General features: G+C 41.2%; 1 protein-coding gene and 1 non-coding gene across 2 annotated transcripts in view; both read left to right on the top strand.

Annotated features, from left to right (window-relative positions):
- LOC120307048 (oxysterol binding protein) overlaps nt 1–14,922 on the top strand; it is a 31,589-nt gene extending 16,667 nt beyond the window's left edge. Inside the window, exons 4-14 of the mRNA XM_039341267.1 lie at nt 2,625–2,823; nt 2,948–3,050; nt 7,972–8,026; nt 8,826–8,957; nt 9,185–9,430; nt 10,104–10,224; nt 10,704–10,807; nt 11,012–11,107; nt 11,406–11,584; nt 12,548–12,768; nt 13,063–14,922. Of these exons, the coding sequence (XP_039197201.1) occupies nt 2,625–2,823; nt 2,948–3,050; nt 7,972–8,026; nt 8,826–8,957; nt 9,185–9,430; nt 10,104–10,224; nt 10,704–10,807; nt 11,012–11,107; nt 11,406–11,584; nt 12,548–12,768; nt 13,063–13,205 (1,599 nt within the window). The 3' untranslated portion in view covers nt 13,206–14,922. The remainder of the gene's footprint in view (nt 1–2,624; nt 2,824–2,947; nt 3,051–7,971; nt 8,027–8,825; nt 8,958–9,184; nt 9,431–10,103; nt 10,225–10,703; nt 10,808–11,011; nt 11,108–11,405; nt 11,585–12,547; nt 12,769–13,062) is intronic.
- Nucleotides 14,923–20,827: 5,905 nt separating this feature from the next.
- TRNAL-UAA lies at nt 20,828–20,910 on the top strand. The gene has a single exon. It is a non-coding gene; the product is annotated as a tRNA-Leu (tRNA).
- The last annotated feature ends 1,155 nt before the right edge of the window (nt 20,911–22,065 follow it).

Raw genomic sequence — 22,065 nt, 5'->3', positions numbered from 1 at the left:
GCAGATGGACTGAGTGATATGTATATCTCTTCTGCAAGGCCATTCATTGGCCTGTATGGAATTCCTTGTTGCCTGGGGCTACCAGGTGTGTGCTTAAGCACAAGACTGGAATTCTGATCTTTGCAGAAAGAGTGACATCACAATATTCAAGCAATGGACGTGTTCACTTCAAAATGGTTTTATGCATCAGAAATAGCTTGAATGAAAATTAGCCCTTTAGGAATGTTGTAGTTGGCCTCAGATATGCAAAAAAATCTCAAAGTGGATTCAAAATGTGAAGAGAAAAAGGTGAGAACTGTCTTGGTATGTGCAATACGTCTTGGAAGCTTAATAAGGCATCCATGTATGTTTGTATTCTTGGGATTTCTTAAGAGTGCTGCTGGGTCACTCATCCAGAGTCCTATTGCTCTAGTAGTCAGATGTCTGTGAGAAGCCTGCAAGCAAGACATGAGCTCAGTAGTCCTTTCCCCACTCCTATCCCTTCATTCCACCTGGAATTACGAAGTTTATTGCCTCATTGTTTGTTTGTTTGTCTATATCCCGCCTTTATTGTTTTTATAAATAAGGGGGCAAACATGTCTAATACTTCTCCTTTCCATTTTCTCTTCAACAACAACCCTGTGAAATGGGTTGAGCTGAGAGAGAATGATTGTCCCAAAATCACCCAGCTGAATTTAATTCCTGTGGTGGGATAAGAACCCACAGTCTCCCAGTTTCTAGTCTGGTGCCTTAACCACTAGATTAAGTTGGTCTGGGTATTGTGTAGCTACCAGACATCAACCTAAAAAGAGCATGGCGGCTCACGAGGTCAGGATGCTGGGCTAATGTTCAGCAGGGTCTCATTCAAGACCCAGCTGCTGCTGCTGCAGGACTGGTTGAGCTCCAGTCAGACGCTCCAGCTCTTCCCAACCCAGCAGTTTGAAAGTGGACAACCACAAATAGATAGATGGGTATCACCTTGGTGGGCAACTTAATGGGGACATGAAAGGAGTCCCCAGCTGGGTGTCCCCAGGCAACAGTGGTGTCACTGTTCAATCCTTTCAACTCAAGCACTACTACATGAATGTAGTAGTAGCATACATCAACCTTTGAGAACCAAGTTCTTTGGGTTTGTCTAATTTTGTTTCAAATCTATCCGCTTTGATTTCATCACTAGTTTTTATGATAATGAATTTCATTGTTTAAATTTATACTATATGAAGAAGTACTTTTTATCTGTCTTGAATTACTCATGACTCAACTTCATCAGATGATTTTAGTATGATGGGTGTGCGAGAAATACTCTTTCTATCTTCTTTCTCCATGCCAAGCATAATTGTAAACAACTTTATTATAGATTCTGAATATTTAAAGTTGTGTACTTTGGTAACACCATTTTCAGATATCCAGAATGATTTTTTCAAATCGACAAATATTCCAGTGGGTTGTTGTTTTTTTTAAAGACACTTTTAAAAATCTAGGTATTTCACATTTAGGGATACTAACATTAAAATACTTTTCTAAGGTGCATGATAAAAATTGTCTGTTAAAATTTCTGAATGTTGAATATTATTTGGTGGGTTCTTCTTATTCTTCATACGTCTTTGTCCCTTTCTGTCAATGTCAGTCTCCATGTTCTTGTGAATAATGAGCTTGGAGCCATATGAAATATTTTGATTGGAATTTTGGTAACCAAATGATTCTAGCTGTGCATATTTGAGTGTAACTGTTCAAGTATATTTGAAATTGTTGGGAAATTATTAAATATCTATTAGGTCCAATAAATTCTAGTGGACAGAAGTAAACTTTTCTATAGTTTCTATTGTCCAACACGAGGTCGTTGTTGGCCACTTGAATGTAGTAATAACTTGCATTCTAGTGTATTTTAACTTGGTGTGGCTCAGTTATGAAGCAGAGAAAATGACCTCTTCCCAGTAACATCCTTTAGAGCAGCGGTTCTCAACCTGTGGGTCGGGATCCCATTTGGGGTCGAACGACCATTTCACGGGGGTCGCCAAACAACGCAGTCCGCCATTTTTTTCCCCTTTTCCTTAGCTGTGCTACTCCCTTTTATTCTATTGGCTTTTGAAAGCCAATAGAATAGACTCTCTTGAATAGAGTCTAATTCTATTGGCTTTCAAAAGCCAATAGGAATTGTCCAGGCTGTCTCTGCCCTGCTGAGCCCACCAAAAGTCCCAGTCTGCAAACAGTGCTGCAAGTTGTCTGCAGTGAAGGCAAGCTGACTGGAAGTTTCCACCCCTCCCTGCTGAGTAACTACTAAAAGTGTAAGTAAAAGAGGGCCAGAGGTGGGAGGTGGGAGGCCGGTGGCCCAGCCAGTGGTTGGCCTGCGCCGTCTCTGCCGCTTGCCAGCTACGCCCCGGCTGGCGCAGGGGGCAGCACCACGCATGCGTGGTGCTCCTGGGCAGGGAAAGTCCTCGACCTACGACCAGTTGGGTAGTCCTTGACTTACGACCGATTGGGAGTCGCGGCATTAAAAAGGTTGAGAACCACTGCTTTAGAGGAAGCAGATTAATACAAAAAGGAATTGATGCCCGAATAGTATGGCAAGATTTCATAAAGCTTTCACCTTAGAAGAAAGACATTGAAAGCGGCATAATGATTTTACCCCATCTTCTTCCATTTAGGCTTGTCGAGACTTCCTAATGCTGGCCCAGACACATAGCAAGAAATGGCAGAAATCTCTACAGTATGAGCGCGACCAGCGTATCCGCTTGGAGGAGACACTAGAACAGCTGGCTAAGCAACACAATCACCTGGAAAGAGCTTTCCGTGGAGCTACAGTCCTACCAGCCAATGCACCTGGCAACATGGATTCCTCGAAAGGTAAAAGCCAGACTTGGCAAGCTGTCATTCCAGCCTGTCTCTTGTCATATATCTTCCGCTGGAGTTCTAGAATCCCACATATCTAAATTCATAAAAAGTAACCTTGATGTGTAATTTTCTACAGATCAGTGTTGCTCATCCAAGGGTGATATGAGTGATGAAGATGATGATAACGAGTTCTTCGATGCTCCCGAAATCATGACCATGCCGGAAAGCATGGGACACAAGTGAGTGATCTCCTGCTCAGTTGAGAGCTTCTCGCCTTTCAGCCTTTGGCCCTTTAAATGCCAGATCCATGGAAATATTTCCCTTATCCCTTGAGCCTTGTGAGCAACCAGAACACGGTGAATAAAATGCAGTGCATAAAACAGTCCCCATCTTCCTTAAATACGTTTGTAGGAGAGAGAGAAAGACAATATTGCTGCTTCGCTATTGAGGTCTTAAAATGTGGGAGGAAAGAGGGTGAACAGAATATGTGTGTCAGCTTAGACCAGGGGTAGGCAACTTTGGCTCTTTGTTATTATTAATAATAATACAAAATTAAAAACACATTGGACATAGATATGACGTCATTGGTTCCATACATCTTCTGACATTTTACAGTAGTATTAGTACTCATATAGACATATAGTTCTTGAGCTTTGCTCACTATTTATAATATAATATTAACACTTTTTCCCTTATTTCTGTATATCTATTTATCTTTTAAATATACATTTGTCTATAATCTATATTTTATTCTAACACTATATATTTGTTCTGGCTACCCTCTTATTGTCTATCCAATCATAAAATTGTTCCCAAATTTTGTAGTACTTAGTTTCACTTTTATCCTTGAGTTCCCATGTAAGTCTATCCATTTCAGCACAATTGAACATTTTCAGTAATATTTCCTCTTCCGTTGGAGTATCTTTCTCTTTCCATTTTTGAGTGAAGGCTATTCGTGCCGCTCTTACTATGTGCAGTAGTAAATAATTTATATCTTTCTTATATTTTCTTTCTATAATTCCCAATAAAAAAAAATCCAGTTTGGCCTCTATATCTATTAGCAAAATTTCTTCCAGCCATTTCTTTAATAAGTTCCAAAATTTTTGTGCCTTTGGTCTTTGCCACCACATGTGGTAGTAATTCCCAACGTTCTCTCCACACTTCCAGCATATTGAGGATTTCCCCTTGTTCATTTGTGCTAATCTTGTGGGAGGGAGGTGCCACCTATAAAACATCTTATAGAGGTTTTCCTTATAGGAGGTTGCTAGAGTAATTTTTAGGTTTTTTTCCCATAAACTTTGCCAATTATCCAAATCAATATTGTGCTCAAAATATTTATACCAAATTATATCATCATTTCTTTCACCTGTTCCTTAATCATATCTTGCTCTAATAAATATCAATATAGTTTACTTATAGTCTTGCTTTCCCTACTAAATAAGATTTTATCTAATTCTGAAGAGTCTTGCTTTATGCCACGTTCCTTTTTGTCTTTATTAAATTTGGATTGGATTTGAAGATATGCCCACCATTCCAAATCAATTCCTTCTTCCTTTAAGGTATTTCTCACTTTTAATTCTCCTTTCTCATTCAAAATATCTTTATAGGTGACAGCACCCCCACATTTTATCAAATTTAGATGGCTCAGGAATTCTGGGAGTTGAAGTCCACAAGTCATAAAAGAGCCAAGGTTGCCTACCCCTGGCTTAGACCAATCTGATGCTCTTTAGAAACACTGGATATCCACTCCCATAATTCTCAATGTGATCTTTCTGTAAGGGAATAATAAGATTTGATCCAAGAAATGTACTGAGGACAGCTGATGGCAGAAGAATATAGTAGAGTCATAATGAAATTGCTTTTAAATACAGATATTCACTGACTTACGATCACAATGGAGCCCAAAACTTCTGTTGCTAAGTGAGACATTTGTTAAGTGAATTTTGCCCCATTTTGCACTTTGTTGCCACAGTTGTTAAGTGAATCTGGCTTCCCCATTGACTTTGCCTGTCAGAAGATCTCAGAAGGTGATTACATGATCACAGGACACTGCAAGAGTCATAAATGTGAGCCAGTTGCCAAGCGTCCGGATTTTGATCACGTGACCACGGGTATGCTACAAAGGTTGTAAGTGTAAAAAAGGCTGGTAATTCATTTTTTCCGGTGCCATTGTAACTTCAAACTGTCACTAACGGAATTGTTATAAGTCAAGGACTACCTTTATATGAGCCAGTTTTCCTGCTCTTATATCATATCTATTATTGGCCCAGGTCTATTGCTCTTAGCAGCTTTTTGACACGTGAAGGGTTCAGATTATTTGTGGTTTGAAGCGTCCATGTTAATACTTTTGAGTCTAGAAACAAACTGAGCCATTACAGTTTTTTTAAAATAGTTGTAGCATTATAGTATCACTCTATATCATTAGCACTTCATCGTTTCAGTTCTATACTATCTAAAATTTCTGAGACATGTTGTAATGTAGAAAGTGTTGCAGTAATTTAACTGGAATCTAGGTATGACTATGCGAGTTCCTGAGATGCTAAGAATATCTGTGTGCTGTATCTCTCTCTCTCTCTCTCTCTCTCTAGGGCAGGCATTTTCCTTGCTAGCTTATTGAATCTCCACTATAGACTTGAGGGTTAAGCTCAGTTTTGTTGATATATTCAGCTCTGATTTCAATTCTGAATTGTTGAATACAAGACGAGTGGCAAATAAATTTCATAATAAATAAAATAAAAATTTCAGATACAGGAAAGTTTCTGTCCATCCTGGGTGAAATGAAAAGGAATAATTGAGCTTAATGCGCTTAGAAAACAGATATTAATCATTTCAATAACTCTAGATCATTCCATGCAATCAGTTCAGATAAATGTTAAATAATATGGGGACATGATTGAATTGTGTAAAAAAAAAAACAACCAAAATTAAGAAAGGTAAACCTTATCAATTATAATATCTTTTAGGGAATGCCCCCAATACTTTTAGAGAATACCTTTAAAATTCTCAAGAAAATGAACAGAATTATATTTTCCCAGTCTTTCTCCCAATATTGGTGATTATCTGCAGTGACCAAACAGTTTCTGCTACTAAATGCAAAGTCAGAATTTCAACTGAAAGCATGTAAAGTTGTTCTGATAGTCATTCTTGAAACTTACTGAATACACTTAGCTGCAGTCCTTTCCCTTATCATCTTTTCTCTCTCTCTCTCTCTCTCTCTCTCTCTCTTTTATGCCCAAAGCACATTAGTTTCTCTTGACTAGAAACCTGGAGGGGGAGATACCTAAAGGTCAGAGAAACTGTGATTTATCTCCCACCAATTCTTGTGATTGCAAATTTTAAGTGGGAGAGCAGTATAAAACAACTGATAAGCACTGACCTTACATATGTTATTGTGATAAAATACTTGAGACACTCAATTCCAGACATTCTAGAATGAATCCGGTTTTCATTCAAGTTTTTTATCTGATTTGTAACAAAACCCACCATGGTTTCCTTGTAAGAAGACCATGGTTGGGGAAGAAAGAGAAGATGTGTGGTTCAGCTGATTCATTGTATAATCTCAGAGACTTTGATACCATTGACTGTGGAGTCTGATTGATTGGCAGCGGGAGGGGGGCGCTAAGCGGATATCGTTGTAAAGCATGATGAGATGTGACTACATCAACTTATGATAGCATTTGAGGCAGTTCCAGTTATCTCTATTCAGTGAGTCCCATACAGCTATTAAACTGGACCGTCATGTGATCACCATTTACTATCTCCTGCAGGCTTCCCCACTGATTTTGCTTAATGGAAGCCAGCAGTGAAGGCCACAAATGGCAATCACATGACTGCAGGATGCTGCAGTTGTTGTGTGAGCTAGTTGACCAGCCCACATTGTAATCAAATGACTACAGGAGTGCTGTGATGGCTGCAACAAGGTTGTTTCCTCACTTAGTGCTTTCATAACTTAGAAAAGCCTCTTAACAAATAGTCATCAAGTGAGGACTATCTGTATACCATTGCGATGACCTCACACTTCCCTGGTGACTATGATTAAAAGATGGTGCTGGAGCACTTGTCTCAGCTCTGTGATGCCCTATATAATTCTGCTTTACTTGTCACGTAGATCACTATCTATGTGAAATAACAGAACAGATAATCCAGAGATAGGAAGATGCATATTGGGTATGAGGAACCAATCACTAAAGCATTAGTAGATGGTTTCTCCATCCAGACTAGTTGTGATCAGTAGTCTTTACAGAGTTGCACCATCACCACTCATTTGTTCAGGCCTGTTACTGATCTACAAACTTCCTTGGATTAGATATTTAGTGCAGGGGTCTTCAAACTTGGCAACTTTAAGACTTGTGGACTTCAGCTCCCAGAATTCCTCAGCCAGCCCAGAATTCCTCAGCCAGGAATTCTGGGAGTTGAAGTCCACAAGTCTTAAAGTTGCCAAGTTTAAAGACCCCTCATCTAGTGTTCAGTGTATTATGTCAGCAGAGGCCTCTCTTTGAGTCTTCCTTCAGTCAGAAGCTCAGAATATAGCTCTTCAAGAGAGAGTCATCTCGGATGGGGTCACCCAGTTGCAGAATGTTCTTTTTCCCAAGAAGCTGGCTATGTTTTTTGCTCTAGCTAAAGACATTTCAATTTTCCCAGGCTCTTATTGTTTTTGTAACGTTTCAATTCTGTTTGCAGCAAGAATTAAATATTTGGATGCTAAAGTTAATGTTTTAGATGTTTGTGACTTTTGCTGATTCGTTTTGTATCAGCTGATGCACTTTTCTGAATTACGTTCAATTTTTTTTTTTCTACTGTTTCTCCATTTTTGTTATAATATGCTGATAAAGTGTTTTAGATGGGAAGTAAAACTGGAAGATTTAACAAATTCCTAAATAACAAATGCTATATCAAAATAGTTATCTGGACTTGTACAATGCTTATATATCCCCTTCTGACTTTTAAAACGTTTTTAGCCTTAATTGCCCACAAGAATCATAAATGTTTCATATTTGACAGTGTTTTTAATGATTTCCAATTCTGCCAAAATAATGTATCATAGTGTAGCTCTGCCAGCGTTTTGTTGCATTGCTTTTTGAACAGCTTTTTGGCCAGAACTTCTCAGCTGGAGCATCCTAATTCCTTTTTTCTTACGGTGTGTCTTTCTAACTCCTTTAGACGAACAGGCAGCAACATCAGTGGTGCCAGCAGTGACATCAGTCTTGATGAGCAGGTAGTTTTGCTTTTTGGATTTGAGAGGAGGGAAAGGGACATGGCTCTTTTTATTAGATTCTATTGGGTGATCAAGGTTTAACTGTGGTTGAAGGTCTAGATCAGGGCTAAGGAACATTAACAGCTTCCAAGTGTTTTGACTCTCAAACCCCATCAGTTTAAGTCAGTGGTTCTCAACCTGTGGGTCGGCACCCCATTTGGGGTCGAACGACCATTTCACGGGGGTCGCCAAACAAGGCTGTCCGCCATTTTTTCCCCCTTTTCTTTGGCCACGCCCCTGGCACCCGGTGATGTATAACTGGTTGGGGGTCACCACAACATGGGGAACTGTATTATGGGGTTGCGGCATTAGAAAGGTTGAGAACCACTGGTTTAAATTACCATGATTAGTGGCAAAAATTACAGGAATTGTAATCCAAAGTATCTTGAAGCTTCATATTGCCTGTCTCCAATCTAGGTTTCTCATTCTAGTGTAAGCGTGAAAGAATTTAAGGCATAACTTGAGATACAGCTTATTGAAGACTGGGGGGGGGGGAAGAGTAATCTTGACCACAGCTTCACTGATCCCATATTTTTGCTATTTGGCATGCAGATGTTAGTGCTCCAGAGGCAGTATTTGTTGGGATAGCTGTCTTCGTTTTGATATATTAGATGTGAATATTTGACACTAGAGTAACTTTACTTCTAAACTTTCAGCAAAGTAAAGTGGAAATGGTTGGGAGTTTGCTCAGAAATTGATAATGCGTGTTATCCCTTCTCCATAAGACTATAACTACAATAGTCTTCTTTTTCTCCTGAAGTACAAACATCAGGGAGAGGATACTAAGAAGGAAAAGAGAACTCGGATTCCACACAAACCAAATTACAGCCTGAATTTATGGAGCATCATGAAAAATTGCATTGGCAAGGAGCTCTCCAAGATCCCCATGCCGGTGAGTGGCTTTCATCTGGTTTTGAGTAAAAACCCCATGGCGTGTGGAGAAAGGTAGAAAGCCAGAGAGTCGCAAGAAGCATAATTGTGCCAAACTTCATTCTGCAACGTACAGTTTAATTTCAATCTTGGCACAAACTGGGGCACGATTGATATGTCTAGCTTTGAATCAGATACTTTATCCCTAGAAAGGATTTTTTGCTTAGCACCTGTTTCTTCTGCTTCCAGGTTAATTTCAATGAGCCGCTATCCATGCTGCAGCGCCTCACAGAGGACTTGGAATACCATGATTTGTTGGACCGGGCTGCCAGGTGTGAAAACTCCTTGGAGCAGCTCTGTTACGTGGCCGCTTTTACTGTATCATCCTACTCCACGACTGTCTTCCGCACTAGCAAGCCATTCAACCCTCTCTTAGGGGAAACGTTTGAGCTAGACCGACTAGAAGAAAATGGCTACCGTTCCATCTGCGAGCAGGTAAAAAGCAGAGTGTGTTCCTTTTCTTTGATTCCAGGACAGTTCTGGCACTTTCAGTGTTGTACAATAAGGCAGTGTTTCCCAAACTTGACAATTTTAAGGCATGAGGACTTCAACTCCCAGAATTCCACAGCCAGCGTTGCTGGCTGTGGAATTCTGGGAGTTGAAGTCCTCATGCCTTAAAATTGTCAAGTTTGGGAAACACTGCAATAAGGGAATGATAGACCTTCTCAGTGGTGGTTCCTACTCTTTGGTTGACCTTACCCATGGATATGAGGATGGCCTTCTCCCTCTTTGTATTTGGGAGACAAGTTAAAGCCATGTTATTCGAGCAGACACACGGACTCTACTCTGTCCTGATGCCTCTTATATAGTTTGTTTTTATTTGGTTGCACTTTGTGTTAATTTAACTGTGTATGCCAGCTGTGTTATTCATTACCCAGAGTTATAGTTGATTGAATTGGCTTATAAATATGGTAAATTATGTCTGCTTGCCTGCCTGCCTGCCTGCCTGTATCTATCACCAGTGGAGTTTACTTTCATACGAAAGTGCCTCGAGACTTAGTAAATACATTGCTGGAGTCTGTTTTCGTCTCTTCTCCTGATGCATAGCCCTGAACCCTTCATTCCAGGATTGAATATGCCCTTTTTGTCTATTTGTCATATTTGCTAGGTGAGCCACCATCCTCCAGCTGCTGCTCATCATGCTGATTCCAGACATGGTTGGACCCTTCGGCAGGAGATTAAAATCACCAGCAAGTTCCGTGGCAAATACCTCTCAATCATGCCGCTTGGTAAGTCTTGGTCACTGACTGTCCCTTTTGTGGCCTGCTATGTTAGGAGGGCATAGCCAATTAATAAAACTAACAGCTAATAAGCATGTTTGCTCCCCAACTTGTACAAAGTCTGGTGTTTCCAGCTTTTTTGCTAATTAGACATAGGCTGTGTGAGAAAGATAGCAAGTCTTTACACTGAATATTTGTCATTAAATGCAGTATTTAAGGTGCATTAATCTGGGGTACGTATCTCAGTGCTGGAGATATTTAGAATACATGCAGACTTCAAGAGCTCATAAAATGCATGCATGGAAAGAATAGCAGATTGCAGTTCTTTCCATGCATGCATTTTATGAGCCCTTGGATAAGAATTAAAGTCTTCCATGTCCATACCTAATAGTTACATCCACTGAACATGATATATTTTCCATCAGACGTTAACAAGAAGTCTTCAGCACTGTGGAACTACCTTAAGTGTATCATCTTCCTATCTCTAGGTACCATCCATTGTATCTTCCATGCAACTGGCAATCATTATACATGGAAAAAAGTCACCACCACAGTGCACAACATAATTGTGGGCAAATTATGGATAGACCAGGTGAGTTACAGTAAGGCAACATTTCGGTGAGATGAGGTTGCAGTCAAATGAATGGTTGGAGCATAGTGCTAGAAGCCAAAGCCTTGGAGACTGGTTCCTTCATCTTTTGATGACCACAACAACAATTATATAACTCTTTTAGAATTTTTCATAAAGTAGTATTGAGCCTGCTTGACTTTGCCCCTTTCTTTTTTTGCTTCCCAGTCTGGTGAAATTGAGATTCTGAACCATAAAACGAATGAGAGATGTATTCTCAAATTTGTTCCTTATAGTTACTTCTCCAGAGATGTGGCCAGAAAGGTAGGAAATACTTTATTTATTATCAAGTGGGTGACAAGGATGGGTCTGTATGATTGCAAAATTAATGGGCTCCGCGGACAGCGCTTCTCCTGCAGCCAGGCTGACACGTCCTTCATGTATGTAAAAGTTGCTCAATATTCTGGAGAGTAGTCAGGATGAGTTTTTTCAGTTCATGTGTGAGTCTGGAAACTGTTCAGACACATTTTATCTTGTATGTCGATTCCTGTATACCTTTATTGAAAAGGTAGTAGCAAAAGTAGAACTCTGCCCAATGATTCTCCTGAACTCCTAATAACAGGTCACGGGCGAGGTCTTGGATCCTTCAGGAAAAGTGCATTTTATGTTGTTGGGCACCTGGGATGAGAAGATTGACTGCTTCAAGGTGAATCCTAGCATGGAGAATGGTGGTGACAGCCGTCTAAGAACACACGAAACAGAGGACAGCAGGGTGGTGTTGTGGAAGAGGAACCCACTCCCGTAAGTAATGGAAGGAGCTTGCTTCCTGCAGGGAGCTGTGGGACACAGCAAAGACACTTTCTCTCCTGACTAAAGAGGAAATTCTGTGGATTCAGTTGATTTTGGTTGAAGGGTGGGGGGGGAGAAATAGATAGTGATACCATTTAAATCACACCACTACATAGTCAGTATTGTTTTCTATATTCAACAAATACATCCAAAAGAGATCATTAAAATAAATGACAGAGTATTATGAAGTTTGTGGAGAGGGGTGTCTGCTAGCAGTGGTATAGGTCAGAGAATGGAGAGCCCAGAACAATCCATCCTCTTTCTCCTCTCCCTCCCTACCCCGGTTACATTTTAAGGCCTATTCACCATCTATTGAATGTACCATAACAGTTATTTCAAATGGAAATAACGTTTCAAATGCAAACGTCAGTTATGGACAGGTTTACTCACAGATCTTGAAATCCAGGTTAAAATGGTCTGATTCATTAAACATTAAGCAACTAAGACACATCTGATATGCTTTTATGTATTCAAGATGGACAGTGATTAATATTTATATGTTACTTATATGTAAGGGTATAGGTCTATACATATGTTGTATGTAGTATGTTTTAAATGCGTGTTATGTATCTGTACACTTTGAGAGCAAGCCATCAAATTTCATTTTTAATGTGTGCCATTGTGCCCATCGGGGAAAAAATGGTTATCTAATCTAATCTAAAGGTTATCTTTTTTTTTTTTGTAACTTTTCTCATTACTCACTTGACTGGTGATCACTGTTTTCCTTTTGTTAACAGCAATGGGTGATGCATCTAACTTCCCAGGGTCAAGAGTTGTTACTTCTGCAGAGAGTGACAATAAAAACAGCACTTGTGCGAGGGACAAAAGGGTGGGAGAGAGAAGATGAATATGTGTCATTGCCTTACCCATGAGCTTTGGTAGCACTTCCGTTATTTTTCTCCTCTTTTGGTACAGGAAGAATGCAGAGAATATGTATTATTTCTCAGAGTTGGCTTTGACTCTCAATGCCCCAGAACATGGTACTGCTCCCACGGACAGCAGACTCCGGCCTGACCAGAGACTCATGGAGAATGGGCGCTGGGATGAGGCCAATGCAGAGAAGCAGCGCTTGGAGGAGAAGCAGCGCCTTTCCCGCAAAAAACGTGAAGCTGAAGCCATGAGGGCGACAGAGGATGGTAAGTGTCTCATTGGCCTCTTCCATTTAGGAAGTGTTTAAGAATTTAGGAAGCTACCTTATACTTACAGTTGGGCAATGGTCCACCTGATCCATTGTTCTGTGCTTCCCATTAGCGGTGCATCCTCCACATGTTGGGCCAAAGTCTTTTCTAGTCCTATTAGCTTTTAAACTGTGGCCATTCCCTAAGATGGAAGTTTTAGTGTTGCATTCCCAGGAGAAATAGCCTGTCTAACACCTTTTTTCATCAATCTGAAAATTCTCACCCTTCTCTTCTGCTGCCTCCCTTGCGCAGGAACCCCGTACGATCCCTACAAGGCATTGTGGTTTGAGCGCAAAAAGGATCCTGACACCAAGGAGGTGTCCCACGTATACAGGGGAGGCTACTGGGAAAGCAAAGAGAAACAGGACTGGCACGTCTGCCCTGATATCTTCTGAGCTGGAAGCAGCAGGACTCTTCCCAGGAAGAGGTGGTGGACGAAGAGTGGAGGGAAGCAGCTGATCATGTGACTTCTTGGCTCGTGCTTTTCTCACTGACTTGTCTGTCTTAATCAATTGTTTTGACTCAATCACCCAACCCAGAATCCAGCAGTGGTGATTGGCTGGATTGCCTTAGCTGAATGAAGCTGAAGTTGGTGTCTGGATTCCTGGATGGCTAGGGAAAAATAGGTATAGAGGACTGCATCTTCCATTTCCCTGCTCACACGGGTAGTTTGGGGAGGAAGAAGAGAATGCATGGATTGACACCTGCCCTCTTTTCCAGCTTTTTGGTGCTGTAACAATTACACCCCTTTTTCAACGTTCATAGGCAATGGCAAGCAGCAAAACCGAGACTCTATGTTTGCCCAGAGGTGGTTGAGAAGGAATAAGAAGACCTATCATTTTGATTAGAGAGGTTGTTTTCTTATTTCTTCTGCCCTAACTCTGTATAGCAATCTTAGGACAAGGAAGATTTCCTAACCATATTGAATAGAGGGAAAAGATGGAAACCATGTCTGTTGTGGCTCTCAGTTCACATAGATAGGAAAGCAATTAGCTATATCTTCAAAGAGTTCAATTTTTCTTTGAGGATCACCAGCTGATCACTTGGTGTTGCAAAATCAAAGATGCAGTTTTCCCTTTTAGGCCTACTCTTCACACCGGGCCCTAGCACCTTCTCCCAAATTGTGCACTTGGATGGGCAACGATGCAAGATAGAGCCTCCCTGTTCTAAAGCAACTTCTGACTTAATGCACATCTGTTTATATGTATATTATATATATGTAGAGAGAGATCTAATTTTTGTTCTGATTTCCATTCCTTTAGACCCCTATTTGATAACACTAGTCCCCTGCTGCTTACTTCCACTGGGCCGCAAATCCACGAAAATGCCGTGCAGGAACTATTACCTAAAAAGAGATTGTCTTGCCTTTAAAATAATGAATAATTCTACATAGGCAGAGTTGGAGCTGAGTGGCGTCGCTCATAAAGCTCCTCACTTTATGCCAGCTCAAGCCAGGAGTTCATTAATTCCTTTGTAAAATGAGGAGACTGGGAACAGCCCAAACTGGTCTGGGCCGTTTGGTCACAGCTGCCATAACCAGATCCTGAGTGAAAAACTGCTGCCACTGTGTAGAAGTGGCAAAGCGCATACAGCCTGCCCAGACGAGGTGTACATGTGGGTTGGGATGAGGCGGGGGCAAAGACAGCCCCTGCCCTTGACTAAGGATCACACTTTGAGGTGCCTTTGTGTTTTCTCTCCTTGTTTGTTTTGTTTTATCCCTCTACCTTTCAACTTTGGCCTGTAAAGAAGAAGAGGCAACAGTGGTGCTTGCTGGCTGGGAGAAATGAGGCTATGAGACCTGCCTTCCAGGCAGCAAAACACTGTGCTGCTCAGCAGAACTAAGTTGTACCTGGGGGTGCAGTGGGTACACTGTGGCTTGGTCCCTATTGGAAACCTTTTTTTTTTTTTCTGCAGCGGACGGAGGCCAGGACCTCCCTGAGTGGGAGAATGGTGGGCTTTTTTTAAAATTTTTAAAAAAAAAGCGGGAGAGAGACTATCTTTGCAATTCTATTGTGGTTGGGTTTGTTTTGAGGGGAGGGGGGGTTATTGTCTTTTTTTTTTTTCAAAAAAAACCCCTAAATTAAATAATAAAACCTGAAATATTCACGAAGATTCATCTGTGCCTTTCTGTTAAGTATCAAAACTTGAGGTGGTTTGGCCTCATGCCTTAGCCTTTGTAAATTTCTTCAGGTGGATTCTGTGTTGAAAATAACATATGCCATCTGAACTATCCCTTGCCCTTCCTAGTTTTTCCAGTTTACATTAGTCCTTGAGACTGGAAAAACAACAACATGGAATTCGCTGTACTTAGGGCTTCCTTCAGCATTTGGGCCTTGTGCATCTTAAAATGGCTGGCAGGGAACCCCCCTTGAAATTTGGACAGTGAACACTTTCTACTATTGATTGGGCCCAACCAATGAACAATGGACAGGAAGAGCAGAAGAAAAGATAGGTTAATGTTCTGCCAAAGTTACTAATAAACCATTTTTATCACTGTAGCACTATAGTTTTTACCTGTTTCAAAGTATTAATTTTTAATGAGAAATGACTGGCAGTATCGTGCAAGTGTATTGACTCTTGCTCCTTTTTTTGCCCGCCTCTAGGGATAATATCTCGCCTCTTAAAATATCTTTACCCATGGCAGATATATACACACAGGCAGATCCTGTGAACTTGTATTAATCGACAACTGGTGGAGAAAAATATTTGGAGGGGCCTAAAAGAAAGAACCTAGTTTCTCTAACTCTCTCTAATGATACTTCTAGGTCTTGCTTTTCATCAGCGTTCAGTGGACAAACATATTATCCAAGTTTACCATGAAAACAACTAGGTGATCAGGCCTGTTTACAATCAGTTATACACAGGCAGGAGGAGTGCTTTCATTCACTTGTTTTGTCTGAGTAAGACGAAATGTTACCTGTACCTACCTTCATATGAAAAAGAAAATAGACTCTCTTTGAGGTTTATAGTTTTAGATATCAGGACATAGTAAAAAAAAATCATCTGGTCCTTAGCAGGTCTTAAAAGTAGATAAACACAACCTCAGATGAACACATGATGTATAACATTATGTCATCATTTATTTTACAAAAAGAAAGCCGAAATGGAGAAGCCGTGTGTGGACAAACCAAGTACACCCTTACTGCTTCCATAGGTGTGAAGAAACTAAGTAGCAGCCAGATGCTACTAACCAAGTGCCCTTCATCAACCGATCATCAGCAAGTGTGACTACCTTTACAAAAGCCTAAGTTTTAGAAGTTTGCTAGTCTCCAGCACTGAGGTGCATATTGAGAGCACCAAAGAAAAAAGACATCAGCAGTGATCTTAAGAGAAGCAACTGTTGCTGCCCATCAATCTGGGAAGGGTTATAAGGCCATTTCCAAACAATTTAAAGTCCGCCATTCTACAGTGAGGAAGATTATTCACAAGTGGAAAACATTCAAGATGACTCTTCCCAGGGAGTAGATGTCACAGCAAATTCACCCCAAGGTCAGACCATGCAGAAATTGCAAAAAAAAAAAAAATCCAAGAGTTAAATCTTGGACCTGACAGGCCTCAGCATGTTAAGTGTAAAGTTCATGATAGTACAATTAGAAAAAGACTCAACAAGTATTTGTTTGGAAGGGCTATCAGGAGAAAGCCTCTTTCTAAAAGGAACATCAAATTGCATCTGAACAAATCCCAAGACTTCTGGAACACTGTCCTATGGACAGACGAGACCGAAGTGGACATGTTTGGCCATAATGCACAGTGCCACATCTGGCAAAAACCAAGCAGCCTATCAGCACAAACATACCAACCATCAAGTGGAGGGGTGATTTGGGCTTGTTTTACAACCACAGGACCTGGGCACCTTGCAGTCATTGAGCTGACCATGAACTCCTCTGTATATAACACAGTATTCTAGAGTCAAATGTGAGGCCATCTGTCTGACAGCTAAAGCTTGGCTGACATTGGGTCATGAAACAAGAAAGCACACCAGCAAATCTACAACAGAATGGCTGGGGGGGGGGGATCAAGGTGTTGCACTGGCCCAGTCAAACTCCAGACCTCAACCTGATTATACACAGAGAGCTGTGTATAAACAAATGCCCCCACACCTCAATGAACTGAAACAATGTAAAGAGAGTGGACCAAAATTCTTCCACAACAATGTGAGAGAGACTGATAAAAGTCACACAGAAAATGATTATTTCGAGTTATTGCTGCTGATGGTAGTTCTACAAGCTATTGAATCATAAGGTATACTTAGTTTTTCACACATGGCTTCTCCATTTTGACTTTCGTTTTGTAAAATGAATGATGACATGGTGTAATATGTCATGTGTTGTTGTTCATCTGAGGTTGCATTTACCTACTTTTAAGAACTGCTTAGGAACAGATGGGGTTTTTTTCTAAGTCCTGATACGTAAAACCATAGAAATCAAAGAGGGTGTACTTTCTTTTCAAATGATTTGTAGTTTCTCTCTCCTTAAAACAACAAGTTAACTCTGGCGAGTTTTCTAAACTGAAATTCTGCTACTGAAAGAAGCCTTTCTAAAGCTCTCACTGATTCTAATTGTAACATGAAAGATGTTAAGCCTTCCTTGTTTAAAAAAAAAAAAAAAACAGTACCCCAGGTGCCTTTCTTCATTGCTGCTGTATTTAGTTGTGGGATGCTTTAAATTGCATGGGTGTGGTTGAAGTGTTGCCTGATTGCTACATTTTTCTTCTTGCCCTCAATAATACCTCACACCCATTTCTGAATCTTCTGCAGCAACTTGATTCCTCTGGGCTTTGCCTCAAACAGCAAGCACTGGGCACCATGTTCTTTGCTTCAGGTGATAAAACAAGTTGAACCTGCTTCTAGGGCCTTCCTTGAGTAGTGGCATCTGCTAGAAGTCCATTTCAAACCAACATCGTAGATCAAGGGTGATTAGTAAGTGATATAGGCAGCTGGGGATTTGATACCCAGAAAGAGAATGAGACATCAATTCTGTTTGGATGTGGTTTAAGTGTCAGGCATGTGCTTCTATTTTTTGAGCACTAGTTGCCTCTTGGCTGAAGTACAAAAGCTGAATCAGTGACCCGATTACACCAGCAGCTGCATATTTGCAGGGCAACCTAGTAACATTTTCCCAAAGAGATATGAAAGATTCCATGTGAACAAGTTTCACACTTGTTTTGAGAAAAATAATAAACCTTTTCAAGCCTCTGTAGCGCATACTTCTCTAAATATGCTCCATTGTAATCTGGGAATATATCCTGCTTTATCCATGAAACTGGTAAGCACAAATTTTAAATACAGAATTTGAAGGCATTTTTAAAATAGATTTTAGAAAGACAGCATAATTTTTACATATAAAACATTACACTGCATTTACAATGTAAAAGAAAAAACAGTTTCCTCACATTTCAGGAGAAATACAAGCATGACTTCGTAAAATCTCAGGATTCTAAATAAAAGCTGGACTCCTTCGCGGACAATTGTATTTATGAGGGTGGAAAAATTTTAAATTCTGCATACAAACTGGTTAAACTTGTAATGTTAAGCAATACTGTATTAGGAAATACTACTACTAAGTTTTTTCTGCAACCTGTTCTTCAGTTCTGAACATAAAGCACATTTCTGACCACTTACACTGAACATTAGAAAATCAAGAACCCCAAGTCAACAGCTTCAGAGGCAATAATTACAACTTTTAACCTTTCTTTGAAAATACTTTTTAAGTTGGTAGGCCTTTTTCTCTGTTGGAGTCATTTATCCAACAATGGGTACAGGTTGGGAGGTTGCCTCATTCAGTTTCAAAAGCATCTAGCTCTAATGCTTTTGTTAAGGTATTTGAGATTACTGAATTTGAATTCTATTCTGACAGAGCGGGAAATGCTAGAAATAGCACAATACCATTAGAATTGTGCATATTGACAGGATGTGTGAGCAAATGATAACATCAGAACCAGAAAACGGATCCTTCCTATACTCACTTCATTGCAAAGATTCATCAAGAAAATTGTGATTTTAATCAAATTCCACAAATTTTAATAATTGCAAATTACATACTGCTGAAGAATAGAAGTATACTAGACCGGGCTCCCCAACTCCCGGTCCATGGACCAGTACCAGGCTGCAGCATGCCAGCAACCGGTCTGCACAAACAAGCAAAGCCCCATCTGTGGAATGCAGGCAGCACACAAAACCACGCACCCTCCTGTCCATGGAAAAACCTGTCTCCACAGAACCGGTCCCTGGTGCCCAAAGGTTGGGGATTTCTGAGAGCAATTTTGGAAAAGCCAAAATTGTCTATTTAAAACAATGTGATAATAAAAGACCCTACATAAGATGGCAAACTGTTTGGTAATCCAGACATAATTTTGGACCATCTTACTGATTTTCATGACCTTACTTAACAAAAATGAACTCAGTAATAAGGTAGTTAATGCTGCAGCACTAGGTCTGCTTATCAGAACTTAAAGCTACTTTTGACTCCCTTATATGAGAAGGCTGTACATTCTTGAATCTTCTGATTAAAGATAGCTACACAGCCTGTTAAGTCAGGAGTGACTTAAAATATGGAGTGACCATGGGGATCCTCCTGGAATTTACAGGCAGCACATACATTGGCTTATCTGTGGACTGGAACCTCAAGCCAATCTCAAACTTCATTGGCACAAAAAAAGGCAAACACTTTTATACCTAAATCTAAAAACCAAAACTGGAAAGATTACTTCAAAAGCTATCTTAGAATTATCAATCATTAGATTACTATAACAAATTCATTACATGCTTTTCATTTGCACACACACACACACAAAAAGCCTCTGGTGAAGCTCAAACCTATTACTTGCAAATCTGAGAGGTCTTCAGAAGTCTGCCACAAAGCTCTGAAAAGTCTTTTTGTCTTTTGTCTCTTAAATGTGTAAGTTCCTACATGTTTATTGGGGTATAAAAAGGAAACAAAGCAGTTACTTTGGGTTTAGAACTGCAGTTTCATTTGGAGCAAAGCGGTCGTCAGCAAAAAAATAAATAAATAACAATAAACAGAAATTTCCCAAATAGTTAAAAATGAGAATATAAAAAAAACTTTTTTACCCTAAATAAATGTTTGTCGTTTATCGGAAACTAAAATCCTGCAACCAGTCCGGTCGCTTCAAATCTGAAGTCATTAGAACAGGGGTCTGCAACCTTGACAACTTTTAAGACTTGTGGACTTCAGCATAGCTGGCTGAGGAATTCTGGGAACTGAAGTCCACAAGTCCCAAAGTTGTCAAGGTTGCAGATCCCTGCATTAGAAGGAGGTGAAGGTCATGGGAGGCGGCGTTCCCTGCGGCCAATGCTTTCGACAGGGCCGATCGGGGGCAGGGGGGATCGAGCCCGTTCCGCCCCTGCCAGAATTACCGCGACGACCATCAGGGAAAGTGTGTTTGACCTCAACCGTCTCGAGATCCCTCTCGCAACTTTTCCTTAACCCACGCACACGCTCTGCTGTCTGAATGGATACGAGGGAAGAAGGATCGGATCCAGGGGCCCAAGAAACTTATTGGTTAATGCGAAGGGGCCGGAATGAAATGGTTGTCTGGACTTACTGGGCAAGAAAGGATGCCCCTAATCAGGGAGGGAGGGAGGGAGGGGAAAGAGGGAAAGGATCTGGAGGACCCCGGTTGCCGCTTTCCTTTCGGGGGAGAGATCCTCACCGATCCTAAACTCGCGGCCACTGAGACCGTCGCCCCAAGAGGGCGTGTCCTATTTCCCGAAGATGGGGAGGCCTCCGCTCGGAAAGCGCGGAGCGTATTGGCTGACGCTTCCAAGTAGGAGGGGATTGCCTTCTCTCGTTCACCATTTAGGCGGGGCGAAGTTGGCAGGCAGGCGAAGTCTAGCACCTAAGCTGACCCTAGGAGAGGAGCGTTAGCTTCGCGCGTCGGAGTACTTAAAGCCGAGCTTGGGCGGAGGGAGTTGCAGTAGCTGCTCGATCGGCTTGGCGGGAAATGTTACTGGAATGTCAGTTTGTTCCCAAGACTTCCAAACCCTTTTATGAGAATTACCAGAATGGCCGAGTGGTTAAGGCGTTGGACTTAAGTTCCAATAGACGTGAGTCTGCGTGGGTTCGAACCCCACTTCTGGTAGTTAGGAACCTTTTTTTCTTTTCTTTTCCTCTCAATCCCGAACGTCTGCACGGCGAGGAGCCGCTTGGTCTTTTGAAGGCGTTAGATATCTTCCAATCGATTTGATTAATGGCGAGGCTTGGAACAGTGTTTTGGGCGTTGTCTGAGGTAGCCTGGTTTCTCACAATATTCCATTTGGAAATATCCCTCTCCCTCTCTGTCTCTCTTTCGAAGGAAAGTGTTGCCTTTTCCAAATTCACAGGAAACAAAGAAACGGTGAATCCCAACAAAAACCAAACTGCCTGAAATGGTGGGTTTTCTACTTTGATAGAAGTCGCCCTCAACGGTTGATTCGGAGTCCTTGTCATTTGAGCAAGCGGCGTCTCTTTGCACGAGGGGATTCCCGGGTCTGATGCTCAGGCGCTTCTGACGGCGCCGCGGAGAAATCGCTGGCAACTCCAACTTATTTCCGAGCAGAGGCTCCGGTAGGATGCCTTTTATGGACATTTTTTTGAGCCTCTTCCTACAGGTAGGAAGATCTGATTTAACGTCTGTGGCAGACTAGAAGTTAATTCTTCTAAGTTCTGCATCCGTCAACTCCATAGTTCAACCGCCCAACTTCTCATCAAGAACAGTTATTGAACAGTTCTTGATTTTTGAGATGAAATATGAAACGGGGGAAATGCAGCTATTATTCCTTAGGCGCAGGGGTTCTTAACCTTGGCAACTTTAAGACTTGTGGACTTCAACTCCCAGAATTCCTCAGCCAGCTTTGCTGGCTGAGGAATTCTGGGAATTGAAGTCCACAAGTCTTAAAGTTGCCAAGGTTGAGAACCCCTGCCTTAGGGAAAGGTGCTTTTGACAATTCAGAGAGCCTGTATGACTTTCTACATACTAAACTCCAAGGATTAATACATTTGGTGGGTGGACTCAATTACAACAGTGATGGGCACACCATGTGAAGATCTAAAGCAGAGGTCCCCACCTTTTGGGCACCAGGGACCAGTTCTGTGGAGAAGGTTTTTCCACAGACCGGAGAGTGTATGGTTTTGTGTACTGCCTGCATCCCATGGATGGCGTTTTGCTTGTTTGTACAGACCGATTGCTGGCATGCCTAGTCTGGTATTGGTCCGTGGCCAGGGTGGGGGGGGACCCCTAATCTAAAGGATCAAATTA

The sequence above is a fragment of the Crotalus tigris genome, unplaced genomic scaffold (genome assembly GCF_016545835.1).
Source record: "Crotalus tigris isolate CLP2741 ecotype Arizona unplaced genomic scaffold, ASM1654583v1 scf7180000017764.6130737, whole genome shotgun sequence".
Taxonomy (NCBI): Eukaryota; Metazoa; Chordata; class Lepidosauria; order Squamata; family Viperidae; genus Crotalus; species Crotalus tigris.
This window is presented reverse-complemented; position numbering and strand designations above follow the sequence as displayed.